This window comes from Dermacentor andersoni, chromosome 7 (genome assembly GCF_023375885.2).
Source record: "Dermacentor andersoni chromosome 7, qqDerAnde1_hic_scaffold, whole genome shotgun sequence".
In the NCBI taxonomy this organism is placed as follows: domain Eukaryota; kingdom Metazoa; phylum Arthropoda; class Arachnida; order Ixodida; family Ixodidae; genus Dermacentor; species Dermacentor andersoni.
This window is the reverse complement of record NC_092820.1, coordinates 93,607,833-93,623,777: the sequence shown is the minus strand read 5'-3', so window position 1 is coordinate 93,623,777 and position 15,945 is coordinate 93,607,833. Positions and strand designations below refer to the sequence as shown.

The 15,945-nt window shown below is 43.5% G+C and overlaps 1 protein-coding gene across 1 annotated transcript in view; it reads right to left on the bottom strand.

The window, feature by feature from the left end:
- Positions 1-2,478: 2,478 nt before the first annotated feature.
- Positions 2,479-15,945, bottom strand: part of LOC126534124 (kanadaptin) — a 39,129-nt gene continuing 25,662 nt past the window's right edge. The window contains exons 10-15 of the mRNA XM_050181352.3: positions 12,283-12,472; positions 9,168-9,258; positions 7,760-8,075; positions 4,767-4,840; positions 2,932-3,004; positions 2,479-2,651 (exon numbers count right to left, since the gene is read on the bottom strand). Coding sequence (XP_050037309.3) covers positions 2,602-2,651; positions 2,932-3,004; positions 4,767-4,840; positions 7,760-8,075; positions 9,168-9,258; positions 12,283-12,472 — 794 coding nt within the window. The 3' untranslated portion in view covers positions 2,479-2,601. The remainder of the gene's footprint in view (positions 2,652-2,931; positions 3,005-4,766; positions 4,841-7,759; positions 8,076-9,167; positions 9,259-12,282; positions 12,473-15,945) is intronic.

Genomic DNA, 15,945 nt, shown 5'->3' with positions numbered 1-15,945 from the left:
GAGGATATCGAGCAATTCCTTGGCGAGGGCTATACCGAGCGGTGTTGCGTACTCCAGGGTAGCGTATCGTACTGCTGCCGAGTAGTAGCGGCGCCTGCCTACTGAAGCTCGACCGACGTTACTTATTGGGTAGCGTGGCGTTGTCGGCAGGCTGCAGGCATCCGGTAGACCATGGCGACCAAGCAGGGGCGAGACGATTTCCTGGAGTACGCAACAAACTGGTGGCAGCGGTGGGATGGTCGGTTGAAATTCCTGTCAACACGTGGTGTCGGGCACCAAACCTAACAGCGGTGGAACGGCGGAAACTCTCTAGGAGCATAGGGGCACTTGGATTGAGTGGCATGGGTGCCGATGTGATTGAGGAAATGCACTGGCTAAGCGAAGACATTGCGTGCGAGCTTTCACGTATGGGGCAGCCAGGTGGCAAGGTTTGAGAAATTACAAACGCTCCATCGGAGTAGTGGGCACACACATCCGGCGGCACTGAAGGCAAAGCGTGTACTGGTGTGTAATGCAAGCCAATGACCAAAGACAAAGAGCATGCCTCACTTCAGTGTCAAGATGCAGAAGGCCTTCACACATTTATACCAGCGTCGGCTGGCGTTGCTTGCGTCTGAGCGAAACAACAAGCATAACTGGTGAAACCTCAATGCCAGCATGGAAATACAGCATGTCCTGCCAGCCAATGCCTGCAGGTGTAATGAGGACAAAGGATAACAGGGCTGGGAAAGCCATTGTCCTGCAGTGGACATAGGCCAATGATAATTGTGATGCCGAACAGCATCCTGCATAAAATTTTCACCGCCCTAAACCTTGCAGTGCATGAAGGTTTCTCGCATGCCTTTTGGTGCCATTTCTTAATGATATTTTCTTGTATATTAAAAGCGGCCACTCACTTGTGCTTGAATTTATCTTGCTTCTTGCGTTTTATGCAAGACTTCCTTTTACCAGATAACTTGCGCAAGTACTTGCGGTCAGCCTTCATTTTGCTTGATGTCTTAAGTGCATAGCGTATATATATGTTGCTTTTTGGGCATCAACTTGCCATCATGTCTCTTGTCGGCATGTGGTTTAGCGTTTGTTAAAGCTGTTTGGTGGCACCTAAAGGAAAAGTGGTGATGATTTGCCATGTGCAACATGTAAGTGACTAGACTGGTTAATTCAGTAAGCAGAAGGCAATCATTCATTCGAGTCTTGGAGCTGGGTCCGGCTTTTTGAAATCTTTTCTATGGAATACATTACTGCGTTTGTAGCTGGACAGATGCCATGTAGCTCTAGCATGTTCAGCTTCTCAAATACTTGTAACCATTGCACAGCTTTAAGGCCCACTCGATTTTCCTTTCATTTTCCGACCTCGTTTTCGGGGTATTGTTCCTCACTGTTTGTTTCACAGATTCAATATGGCATTACCTACCTGTTTCCACTCATTTTACTCAGTGCAATGTGGCATATCTGCATGTTGCCATTCGTTTAACCTGTGCAGAGCATGTTCACAGCATTTTCAATTCCCACTCGTCAAGCTTTACACTCCCAAGCTGGGGGCTGCATTCTTGATCAATCATCACTTTTGGCTATATGTTCATATGGGATTTAGTGCACTGTCTGAATGTAGCAAAAAACATGCCTGGATGTTGCAGTGTTACTGCTTTCCTGTCTTATCAGTGCAGTTACTAGGTACAGGTTGCTGGGTGTCAAGTTGCTTTTCTTGCATCTGCTTCTATTGGTTTAGAGAATGCTGCCACATGTGATTGAAAATGCAGACCCACAGGTTCAGCGCATTGCAACTATTCCTTTCACTGAACTTCCATTCCTGTTGGCCACTCCTAACTGCCCAGCTGTGATGACCGTGTTTGGTTGGCCATTGATCGAACCAGTGACACTGGTGAAAAGGAATCAAATGGAATTGCTACAATATTCTGGTTCAGATGAAGTATTAAGTGAATGGATTATTTGTTTATGGAGACTCTCTGTACAGATGTGACCCCCATTTGGCTACAAAGTCTTGTGAAGAACTATGTGTTTGTGAGCAAAACTTGCAGCATGTTAATACAGACACCAAAGCACACAATCATCCCCTGGCCTTCATTCAGTGTAGCCTACCAGTTAGAGTCTTGATTGTATGAGTTGTACACAACTTGGGTAACATTCTCAGGAACACCGACTTATAAACACAATGTACTCAGACCACAGCTTGCATGTTGATGTTCTTATGCATGCTACCCAGGCAGCATAACTTCGACAGTCGAGACCTGTCGTACGAACTATCGCCTGGCGATTCACTTCTTGCTTCTAGATTGTTATTCTCAGATGTGCTGCAAATACTGGCTGCTGTGATTGACAAGAGCAGTTCTCCTTGTAGTTATGTTCTGTTGTCTGTCCTACCCATGTAAATAACACTGTACAGCCAAGATTAACGATGCAATTACACCCTGTGCCCACTGCTTCTGTGGGATGTTTAGGAAAATAAGAAACCTTCAATCAACAAGAGTGTCTTTATTCTTTTCGACTGCTATTTACACAGGCATCTTCGCGAAAGGTGATGTGAAATGAACGTGCATGCACGACGATGTAGCCACCATGCCTCTCCAACCTGGCGCTGGCTTAGTACCCATACTTGGCGTTGAGGTGTGTCTTGCCATCCCCAGACTGGCCTGCACGAGGAGAATTGCGTGATGAATTAAACGTTAAAAATAATATATATGAAGTTTAACCTTGCCAAACTGTAAGTGGGTAAAGCAACTGAAAAGACGGAACAGTGGTAAAAAAAAAGTGATCTCATCATCAGGCCACCTCCTCGGCATCACCCTTGCCACAAGGCAAAGAGTGAGTCTACTATATGAAGCGTCGCTTTTGTCTGTCACGTTGTCTCTGAGGCTACCATGACAGTTCTCAAATTCTTGAAACCAAGACGAGCAGTGCAAGCAAGCTCACCTTCTGGAGGAAGCCATCCAACGTAGTCATCTGAACTCTCAAATGGGTGTTTCTTCTTCTGGCTCTCTTTGTTCTGCAAGGACAGCAAGCCACTCTGTTCACCACACAACAGTGATTCAACAATGCTGTCACCAGAGTTCTTCAATCTCACCAGTTCCAAAACTCCGGGCATGCTTTTCGAGTCAATATGTGAGGCTTAATTGAGCGGAAAAATGAAGTTTTGTTTAGATGTCACCCATTGTCCGGTAAACATGCTAAAAAAATGGCAAATCCCGACTTAAAAATACTTTGCTTGAAAATGTTTAAACTTTTTTTTTCTTGTAGCAGTGATGGAGAAGTGGAGCTTGACAGTTTTTTCGTACATAGGTGCCACAAATAAAAACACTATGCTTTTCTCCAAGTGTGTCTGGGTGCTGAAGTGACGGGTCTGTGGGGAGCGTTGCAACTGGTGTAATTGGTAAGCTCTGGCTGCAGCTAATACAATGCGCTGGCAGAAAGATCACGGTAATAAGGCATGGTAGTGTGTACTGCTACTGCCAACAAAGGACACTTTTAACTGTCTTGCTAAAGGCAAACAGTTTGGTTATACTACAACAGAAGAGAGCCACTGGCACTTCAACCAATACTGTTTGAGAACTGAACACATTGTGACGGATGCTTTGCACACTGACAAAGATGACAATGGTTTTGGCTGGCACTGTACTCGTGCCGACTTCGACATTGGCTGCAGGGCTGTGCCATCTTGCCAGTCTGTGCTCATGAATATAATGTCCCCGTAACAATAGTCATAGCGTGGCATGGTTCCTGGCTGCATAAAAGTGAAGCACTGATTCGTGTTTCCACCACGAGCGAGACGATACGTGAAGATGAAGCAGTGTAAACGAGTGCTTACGGGCAGCTCATCTCCTGGCATAAAAAAACGTGCTGCACGGCTCCTAGCAGAGTGATCAAACAGCCTACATTGATCCAGCAATTTGCTTTTACCTTTTACTAAGCATCGCCACAAGTACCAACAACAAAAGGGTTGTCGATTTCAACAACAAGGAGTTTCAAAACCACGGAGTTTCCTACGAAAATTAATTTTCAAATTCGCAATACTATTTGAAGCCACAAGGACAAATCTTCGGCAAATCCATGTACTACCCATCATTGCCATTCAGGCTGAACCAACACACTTGTAGGAGACTTTCCTCTAGTAATTTTTACAGCGAAGCTGTATATGGCTAGGGTTCCGTGCATTTTTGTCCTCCGTGAACATAAAGCTATCATCATCAATGGCTCATATCCCCCGTAAGGCAGAGGCTACGAGCACTCAGCAAAGTGAAGCGAACAGTGCTTAAATTCTTTCTAATCACACATACAACACGCAGAACGGCATGTAGAAAACTGTCACCATCAATGACTCATAGTCCCATAAGGTTCATGGTTACACACTTTGCGTGAATTAGCTCCAATGACACTACCCCTGTTGTCGTCAGTGATTTCAATGTGGATGTGTCGGTACTGAGAAGGCAGTGGTTTACGCGTTCCGTGTTGCAGACATATCCCTTGCGATGCCACACCGATCCAGCCCAACCGACCGCCCAGCGGCGTACGTGCATCGATTTGACGTTATCAAACAATGTGATTGCAGTTTCAAGTAAAATAATGACCACCCATTAAGACAATAAATGAGTTCGTGCTTTTGTTTAAAATTATGTGCCACCGCTGTGTTGTGTGCTAAACAGCTTTGCTGGTCAACCACCTTCACAGAGTGGAATGGCTCATGATTTTTGGAGAAAAGCACGGCTGAAACGAAGACATTGCACAGCTGGAAAATTGAGCAACAAACTTGCCTTCTTCTCGGTTGTCCGAATGATCTTGGGTGCCTTTTTGACAAACTCCAGCACCATGGGAGGCCTCTCTGGACCTAGAAAGCAATTTTCTGTCATGCCACTTAAGCCCACAATGCTTTTGAAAAATTTGGCAGACTGCCATTTTGATTTCCAATACAGTAGATGACGTGCCGATAATGGTACGCTAATAATTAAATTTCTTTCATTATAGCATTGCAATTCGCACAAGGAACCTGCATGTGCTGTCAATATATATGTTGCCTTTTTATTTTATTGGAACACGTTACATTCATTTCTTTAAATTTGTATGTCGCATGAAGTATGGAAAACAAGTTCTGCAGCATGTTTGCACACACTTGGTAGCATCATCTCTCATCAAGAACATGAAGTGCATTAAGCCCCGTTTTTGTTTGGTAATAAAGAATGCCCTATTAGTCTGTTTAACTATGCACAGTGGTGGAACAGTCATTTGACCTTTCGTCGCAGCGATGAGCACTTTTTACGCAGGGTCGAGCATATATCTATACGCTATATGGTCTCGATATTAACTGAAATAGTACTCAGATACAAAGTCAGCCTTGTGCGTATCAATTTGGCATTTTGGGATAAAAATTGCCAGGCTAGCCTTATTAATTTTTAACAGAAGGCTTTTCCCTGTGCATACATCACAGCATAAAGCCACTTCTACCATTTCGACTTCCACCAGGTGTTTGAGCTGCAAACGAGCAAAAGAAAAAAAAAATTGATCAAGGACATGTAAGGAAGATCATGCCCTATAGGATGTGTACAACTGAATTCTTTTTTGAAGATATCCACAGGTTTCTTTACTTCTGCCTTACAAAATTCATAACTGATTGTTGGGTCGTGTGAAAGCTGTTTAGATTACAACCACAGGATGTGATTTTCCGATCAAGCAGGTTTGCAAGGAAGGTTCCCACCGACAGCAAATTATTAGTCAGCGGTTGCCAAACTCTTTGTTTTTTTTTAGAAGTTAAGTACACATATTACAAGGTATGTTTAAAGGGGCACTGTCAACAACTATGCCAAACAATGTGCAACCGAAAGTTGTCCGAAGCTTGTTTTCGATCCGACAACTTTCTTGAGTGAGCTCTGCACCATAGCAATATGAGGAATACAGAATTGCGCCACAAATGGCACAGACAAAACCACACAGTGACAAGACACTGAACCTCTGCCAGAGATAAATGCAACAAAACAGCAAAAACGGCAAATGGAGGACCGATGGAATCGCCTATGTATATCTGTAGCTGTATGGTGCCTACAGTGGCTACGGCCACTCGGTTCACCTCCATGACGCTAATAATGGTGACGATCGTGTGCACTAGATTCTGGTTTCAGTTTCACTAGCAAAGCAGCTCTTGTGCTTCTTTGGTGCAGGCTCGGCACAATTTTCCGTAATGTGGCATTTTGGAACAAGGGCACCAATCTTGGCGCAATTGGCGCAGCTGTTCCACCACTGTAGACAGCTTGCGCATGCTATATCTTTCGGCGGCTAGGTGCAGAGCTTATGTGATTACTTACACAGGGCTAATGATCATGGGTATCGTCGTATATCTTGGCCATGAACCACCATTTCGAGTTTCCAAAATCGCTATGTTTGGCAGAAAGCTTTGCCTAACAAATAGCATGTGGTGGCGTGTACCCTTTCAAAGGCAGACACCACCCTAAAACTCTAGGTGTGTAAATGAAAGCTCCCTGTTAATGGTAGAGCAACTGCCCTTAACAGGTATTGGTGCCCTATTCAAGCCTTCAACCAGGGGCCAAATTATGTAAGATAACTGTTCCTCTAATTTTATTTATTTATTGTGTGTTCCACTGAGTGGGTGATCCCAGCTACAGTGGATGTGTGGCTTCGTGTGAAGCAATGAATCATGATGATAACCTTAATGGAAGTGGCACCTACATGCTCATGGGTGACCTTACAGGGACTAAGAAATTTATAATATAATAATGATAGTTAAAAGGTATATAGCAAAGCAATGAATCGCTTTTTAATATATATGTCTTCACTTTGTCCTTGTCCTTAGCGCTGTTCCTACCTCAAAACATATAACCAACTACCCTACTGCAGAATGCTGCCTCGGAACAAATTTTCAATGGTGTTTCTTTCTTTTCGAGGAACCCCATGTCCCTTTGCAGTTGATACAAACTTTCGCTCCCACATCCTGTCTGTCTGTACCAATGATATCGCCAGGATAAATCCTACTCATTCAGGCCATAATATATATATATATATATATATATATATATATATATATATATATATATATATATATATTCCACTTTGCTTGGCATAAATGACCCACACTTGTAGTAAACTCATTTTAGTGCTTTCAGGTAAGTTTAGGTGCCCAAACGCATTATTTTGTGATTTATATTCCTGTCATCACACACCTGGAAACACATCTGCACCCACTTCCAGACAAATTTTTTTTTTTAACGTTCTGGGTAAATATAAGAAGAAAACTATAAAGACTTTTTTTTAATTCATATTGGGACACTACACCACACAAATGTGATGAAAAAATATAACCGACAAGCTTTGCAGATTTTTTTCTAAATTTTTCCGAGGTGGATTTGTCGCAATGTACATGCAGCAGTGAAAGACTAACAAAGTTAGCACTTCTGCATCCACTCTAGGCTGCAGCACCGCTACTGACTACATTAGGCTTAACAGTTTCAGAAGGCAATGTTAACAGATGTTGTAGTCACAATCGAACATTATTAAATGAACTCACATGCAACATAAAAATACCTTCGTTACTATATCCAATATTCATTCTAAGCACATATTCGTTACAGGCTGATATCAGCGAAACATTTCATATTTACTTAATATGCATGTCCATTATATTGAGGTTCGACTGCACCTAGTTCCACTGCACTGTAGCAGGTCCCACGACGTTATTTATACACCATTAGAAATAATACACCATCACCGCTGCACACAATGAGATCAAAATTATGCTTACCAATGATGACTGGCTTCTTCTCTGCCTCCTCAGTCTTGGCTTGAGATGTGGACTTGTCTTCGTATTTTGCTCCATCCGTCTTTCCTTGCTCTTCTGTCGTTTGACTTGAGGGTGTTCCGCTGTCTGGTGTTTCGTCCATGACTGTGTCCGTGTTGCGGCTGGTTCCATCCTCCGACTTGGCACCATCACTGGCTTTGCTGGCAGCTTCGGCCCCGTTTTCTCCTCCTTGTTCATTGTCGTCCTCCTCTTCGTCTTCTTCCTCTCCATCTTGACTAGACGAGCATGCGACCACCCTTCTCTCGGGCTCTGGCATGACCTGAAATGTGATTCCCTTGGCAAATTGATCAACGCACCCGACAATGTCATAGGTTAGTGCAATACAAAGATCTAACAAAGTGCAGCCTACTAATAACAATCTTGTAATATAGTACATATAAGCAGATTCTCAGTCGGTGCAGACAGAAATAGCACAGCTGTCATAATTTGCATGCAGCCAATGAGACTGTCCGGACTCACCTTAACCTTCGAGATAAATGTTTTGGAGTTGTTAACGGAAGATCACTACCTCAGAATACATCTATAACACTTTAAAAGGAAAGATTTGTCACTTTTTTTGCAACTGAACAATTCTATATATCCACAAAACTGCTCATTTGACTACAAATAAAGAAAACTGCTGCCTAAAGCAATGCATGCCAATGTTGCACAGGCACTTGGTTCATTGATGCTAGGTTACGTGTCCTCTTGAGTCAACTGCTGATGCTTTCTGTGGAAAAAGGACTTCACACGTCAGGACTTTCCATAGCTCTCCCCTGTAAATGGCAGACTATGCCGATTCAAACTCCACCATGACATTGTGTGTAGGGAAACTGTCGATGAGACCACCATAGTTGGCAATGACGTTGATATGTGGCTTTGAGAGAAGGAATAGTTTTAAACTGTGTGGTAACAGTATGGGTTGCATGAACAGTTCTTGAAACTTTGAATACAAATTGGATTGTCCTAGCTATTTAATCTGTACTCAATATCTGAATTTGATACTTGAAATTTTCGAAGCAAACATGGAAACCAGACAATACAGGATAACTACGGTTATTCCAGGACTCTGGTCGAGAGAACAATGCTAGTGGCAGCTGTATCATTTTATACACCCCCTCTTCAGCCAAGTCAACCAACGATGGTCAATCGCTGCAACCTCCTTTCCAAATGACTTTGCATGGGCGACAGTGGTGCCACTGATAGTTACGCGTCAAGGAATTTGTAAAGTATCTCTTTTGTTGCACAATAACCTGCACTGTCGTATCTTAATAGAGTCAAACCTTTTGGTAACGATTCCACGTATAAAACCACGTGTAAGATCCAATCGTTTGCTTCCCTTCCACCTCCCAAAGTGTGCAATCTTTCTCACCAGTTTCTTCCTGTTCTTCAGGGATCCCGTCATTGGGAGGACCTTCTTCGATCCTTGTGCCTCGCCTTTAGCTTGTGGATTTAGCAAAGCACTGCAAGCAAGTGCAAGATAAAGGTGAGCTTCCAGCCAAGAAAAAAAGAAATCACAGTGAGAGTCAGTCTAAGCAAAGCTGCAGTGAGACAGCAAGAGGAAATGGCACAGAGAGAGGCATGCAAGAGACTTCAGCGACGAATGCACCCTGCAACCACCAGCCCCGGACAGCGAAAAAAATTGTGACACAACGCCGCCACTGACCACAGCAACTAAACCTTCAGGCGACCGAAAGCTCTCGCATAACAGCATGTGCGTCTTAAAAGGGCCAGTTGGCATTCGATGATGAACTCGCTTCGCAACTCAAATGTGCGAGAGCATGTGCACTCAGTGGAGAAAGTTCAACCACCAGAACAGGTGAAAGAGCCCCCAAAAATGTGTTCGCTTTAAAACTGGAGAAGGAGCCAAAGAAACCACTTTAATTTTTAATAAAGCAATGATGCACTTGAGGGCGCGTGTTTGCTGTAGTGAGGATATATCCAGGCAGCATTTGTTGGTTTGTTGCATAATTCATTACAGAACAGAGCCAGTGACAAGCACATTTGTAGTGGTAGTACAAATGGCTATCTGTACATGCTGAATCATTGTACGTCTGCTGTTCTGTGTTGAGCTATTTGGCAAGACAGCAGCAGCACGGTCAGCAAAGTCTGGAAGGGTTCACAAAAAGAAAGCTTTGCTTTAAAAAAAAAGGCGGCATGGGGGATGCATTAGTCAAGAGCCCTCATGTCCTGCGCATTCACAATGTCGGTCCAGTTGATTCAATATAGATGAAAGTCAATGCATGAAAGCCACAACATTGGTACCATGTTCCCGGACATTTTACCCTGTGTTTTTAAAATTTAGACTACTTTTGCCATTCACTGCCGCCACCACTCGCTTCTGCACGCAACTTTATGAACAACATAGGCGTATGCTCATTGAAGGTGGTTGTCAACAGGGTTCATGCACAACATTTGACTCAAAATTCAAGGGCAATTCAACGATTTCAAGGATGCCGAAGGCCAAATTTCAAGGAGAGGGAAACAAAGCTTATTCGTACACATACGCCAAAAAATAGTAACATCTCGTTTTTCTTCACTGCAATTTTTTTTCAGCTAAGCAGCTGCCGAGTTGCCCACATGCTTCAAATTCTTCAGGCCACTTTTCTAAGTGAACTTTCCCACTGTAATGATGTCAGTCACCATCTGGCATGATGGGTAGTAGTGTCTGACTGCAGCCAAAGATACTCAGCATGTCAAAGCGAAATGACGGAAACTTACTTTCCACCAGGCATTTTTAGAGCCTAGGAATCTTAGGTGACACCATGATGGCTGCGATGTGAAACAATTAGCAAAACAACAAAATGGTGGCACGGCTTGGACACTTGGTCTGGGTTTGTCTAGCTCCACAATGGCAACAGTGATTTAAACAAGCCTGTCGTTGATGGCAGTGCACATGTCACACTGCAAATTGTTTAGCGACACTCTGAAAGGGAAATATATATATGATCATTTTCCGATAGACAGTGTCCACGACATAGAGCCTGTGCGGAGTTTGTTACTTTGAGTGTCCAAAAGTTGCCCCAACCCCCGTTTTTAAATGGAATCCAAGGAGCACATGTACTTTCAAGGAGTTTTAAGGGCCCTTGTATCTCTTTTTTCGAAATTTAAGGGATTTCAGGGAGGTGTACGAACCTTCTGTCACTCTAATGAATCCACACCAAGCATGGCCAACATCCGGGAAAATATCGCTAAGTTACATAGAGGGCACCACTTTCTTAGAGTCAAAAGCCGATGGAAGGAATAGCCAGTATAGATATATAAGAATATGTACAGTCAAGAGCAAGTCCAGGAACCAGAGATGCCTCAAAAAAAAAAATCTGTTTTCTTCGCACAAAGGCATAAAGGCTGAAAACAAGGGTTAGAGCCAATGTGCGCCTGTTTGAATGATGTCACACATTAAGACGATTCCATACTGCACGGCACATATGGCAGGCATTACCAAATCTTGACCAACAGCTTACCGCTATCTTTAAAAAGAAAGGTGTATAAAATGACTACGTTTTACCCATACTAACATTAACATATAGGGCAGAAACTTGAGGGCTATCAAAACAGCTCGAGAACAAGGTAAGGACTCCTCAACAAGCAATGAAAAGAGAAATGTTAGGCATAACAGTAAAGGACAGGAAGAGAATGGTGTGGATCAAAGAGTAAACGGAAATAGGCGATATTCTAGCTGACATCAAGAGAAAAATGTGGAGCTGGGCAGGCCATGCAATGCATAAGATAGATAACCGGTGGACCATTCGAGTTACAGAATGGGCGCCCAGAGAGAGGAAGTGCAGTCGAGGACAGCAGAGAATTAGGTGGAGGGATGAAATTAGAAAATCTGCAGGAATAACTTGTAATCCGCCAGCAAAAGACGGGGGTTAGTGGAGATCGCCTTTGTCCTGCAGTGGACATAAAAATAGGCTGAAGATGAAGATGGTGACGTTACATGGCTGTGCTAAAAGAAATTTACATTCTTTCTTTCTTTCTTTCTTTTTTTTTTTTTTGATGCCACGGTCTTTAGACTCTTGTTCCCGTCTGTACCTTTAACAGCCATTACTCTGATGTAACATTACCAGAAGTTGCAAGTGCTATTCAAAAGAGCACCCTTAGTGTAAAGCATACATTTTCATAAAGTCGATGAAAGTTTTCTACTTATGCTCTGCTGAAAGTAGCATGAAACGCAACCCGCATAACCAATATGATTTGTAAGCCAATACAATTAAAAAGTCACGGGATGGTCTACATGGCAAGCAAAGAATTTTTGTGTGTAACCTGTAGTATAGAGGGTCGCTCATCTCAACAAGGTTTTCCTGGTGGTAGCTTGTGTCCCACTGCGCAACTTCGCAAGACGATTCCTTAATCACAAAACAAGCAATAAAGTAGCCTTACAAAAGTAACATGGGCAGCAACGCACACATCTGGTACTTCAACCAATGTGTGTTGTCTCAGTGCACGTAATTATATTTTCTTTTTGTCGCCCCTGGTCGACTCACCCAGTAAGTGGTGGCAAGTGGGCGGGCTTCGCAATGTTGGCAAGACGTGTGAGCCTGAGCCGCTCCTGCAGCAGTCCAGCCAATTCCTGTCGCCACCTCGACCTTTGTGTCTTGTCCTCCAGCGAGCGAGACTTGAGTGCACTCATGAATGCCTCCAGTGAGTCGTCTGCTTCACTCTCAGCTCGCTCGGCTGCACACCCATCACAAGGACGATCAGGTTTATCAGGCAATGTTTCTTATCCTTTACTAAACTTATGATAAACTGAACCAGTATTCAGTTGACACAACTAGAACAACAGGACTGATGGAAATCTGCCTGCCAACTACACCCGTTCTCTACGTCACATTTTGGCATAAAAGCGACTTGCGGCTCTTGCCCGCCTTTAGTGTGATCAAGGAACCTGTATGGGTCCCAAAACGTCTGTGTGTTATTTTCACCTTGACTTGGTCAGTGACCGCAATTTCTTCATCATCATGTTACCTGACCAGACGAACTTTCGTCGACCTCCTGACTACAACTAGAATGCACATGTGTATTTCCACATTCGCTAGTGCCTATGGCACTGGCATAAAACCCTGGCTGAAGCGTTAAATTTGGGGCTTACAACAAGCTGTGGCTGCGCCTTATGAGCTGATGACATTTTACGTATCATAGCTACACCTGAACAACGTGTGGTGGCACAGAAGAGTCCTTTGGATTCATTTTTACTACCCAGGTTACTTTAGCTTGCACTAAAAATTTGGTTAACCCTCTCAGACGCCATTTTATCCCGTTGATTGAAAAACTTGCTTTCACCACAATTCTTGCATCTTCAGAATCATAGAAAGTGTACAGCTGCAGAAAAGATTAAGAATTTTCAATTATTGAGTTTTGTCAAGTTTACAGAATGTGGACTCCATGCGAAAACTCACTACAGGAACATCAAATATGAGAACATAAACTATTTCGTGTTTTTAAAAGCTAGAAAAGCACTTATCCAGCCACTTGAAAATTATGCCTGGTGCATGACATTGTGAAAAACAATGAAAGAAGTTAACCCGCCACATACAACATACTGACACCGAGAAAGAATACCCAACCGTCTACCATCCCACTCATTTTGCTAAAACAGTCTGCACATTATTCAAAATTGCAGCACAGTTCCAATAATAAGTGTTTCAAGATGTGTGAAACATATTTTAAATATCATTACTTCCATCAGTGTTCTTGCTGTTGATGCACTATTTGCTGTACACAATTGCGTTGACAGCATCTGAAAGGGTTAAATGCCATTATTATGTTCTATCCAAGCTTTAGTGTAACTGCAGCAAGGAATTCAACCTGCTTGGCAGCATAATGCCACAGGTGCTGCGCCACCAAGCTACCCGTCAATTTTCCACTGCACTCTGGTAACAATGTATAAGTGATGTTCTTATATATCGCGTACCGATAACTAGACCAGGCCAGTCTAGAGCATGTAAGGATTAAATAAGAGATTCGGGCCGACAATGGCCATGAATAGGCCATGCTCAACCAGATATACATGGTGCATCAAGGACTCGTCCTCGGCAGTGTCTGCTCAAGGGCACTTTGCAGACTCGAGAGAGCAGGATAATTGCCACCGCTCTCCACAGAACACTGCTTTCGCTCCGACACTCAAGTGCTCCTCTCCCAAACATAATGGGGGAGGAGCACGCAGTGCACAGAACTGCCCAGGTGGGCTCGTCAGAGATAGACACCCTGGGAGCGTTCACAGTGCAGACAGTGACAAGAGGGGGAGGAAAAGCTCAGTTGGCAGGGCTTTGGTTACACACGGCAGACGTAAACGTTTCTAACTGTTGCACTATTCACTGTCTTATGGGACTCAGGACTACTTCATTTGGCTAACACAGGCAGTACCTGTGTAGTCACAGGTCAGCATTACAATATACAGTAAACCTCAATTGGTATAACAAACGTAGATATACAGTGAACTATTACACATAATGAAGTAAATCTAAAATGTTTTTTTCCAATATCATCACATCATAAACATACAGTTGAACCCCATGATAATGAAAGCCTGAGACATCAAAATTCTCACCGCAAAAAATAATTTCATATTCATGATGAACGCCCATAGAAGTTGATGCATTTTGTATCTCAACCACTAAACTACAATCCCACATTAACAAAATTTAGCGGAACATTAGTCTCCATATTATCTATCCATGTAAGGCTAAAAAAGCCCAAAAAGTGCTCAAACGCCTTTTCTGCAACTTAAATTGTGTAAAATACCACCACAACATGCTTGCAGAGCCGTCATAAAATCTGCAAAGCACCAGAAGCGATCGCTGGCGCCAGAAACATGTCGTGACCACCAGCCTGTTTGCCATTTGTCCATTTCGAATGGCACAGCTGCACTGCCATCACCTTGTACTGATGACGATTTGTGTACCATGCATAGTGCGTACACACTCTGCGGCTCATGATTAGCGTCCCCTGACTGAGAGCTTATCACTATCATTGCAAAGAAAGATGTACAATCACTGCACCCCACTGGTGCTAACATATGGGACAGAAACTTGGGAGGTTGACAAAGAAGCTCTCGAAAGAACAAGTTAAGGACTGTGCAAATAGCGATAGAACGAAAAATGTTAAGGGTAAGATTAAGAGACAGGAAGAGAGCAGTGTGCATTAGAGAGAAAGCTGGGATAGCTGATATTCCAATTGACATTAAAATTGAAAAAATGGAGCTGGGCAGGCCATGTAATGCGTAGGACAGATAACCGGTGGACCATTAGAGTTACAGAATGGGTGCCAAGAGAAGGGAAGCGCAGTCGAGGACGGCAGAAGACTAGGTTGGGTGATGAAATTAGAAACTTTGCAGGCACAAGTTGGAATCGGTTGACAAAGGGGTAATTGGAGATCGCAGGGAGAGGCTTTTGTCCTGCAGTGGACATAAATAGGTTGATGATGATGATAACTATGTGGAAAGGTGTGCAGTGAAAACAACGTGCAGCGTAAATGACTTCCACATTCCACCAACGTGGATTTCTTTTATGGCGCATGAGATGGTGGCAACTGCGTGGGCTGCCATGCCACTGGCCACAATTCAGAATCAAGACCATATTGTATTACCGAAAGTTATCATCCAATAAAAAAAAAAAAGAAAAAATGTGTTCCCTGAATCAAGTACGCTTTGGTACCATGCAGCAGGCATCACATGAGGATCTGGGGATTGGCCGGAAGATGCCTGTATTCTTGGTACAGGCGTCCCTCGATGGTACAGGCGCCTGTTGGTGATACGACCACTTTCACGAGATTTCATGTCTCGGCACTGGACACAAGGGCGTCTACGGACGACTTGCACTCAGACGGGCAACAGCGTTCCTGGCAACAAGACGGCATGCTTAGCACTGCAGGAACGCTGTTGCTCAATGACGCCGATGTGTCCAGTGCCGAATAATATCCCCAAAAGTTACCGATAATACCGCTGCGTGCCAGTGCCACTATCGGTGACCAACGCATAGGGCACACTTTATGATGTCAGCAATCCCTCAAGCAAGACTTGCCAAAGTAAGTCAACTGAATTTCGACAATGAACAATTGTTTTTCAGTGCATTCCTTGTTTATGATGTCTCATTTCACAACAATGAAATTACCGGGAATGCGAATTTTTTGGCTAGCCCCACCAATGTCGT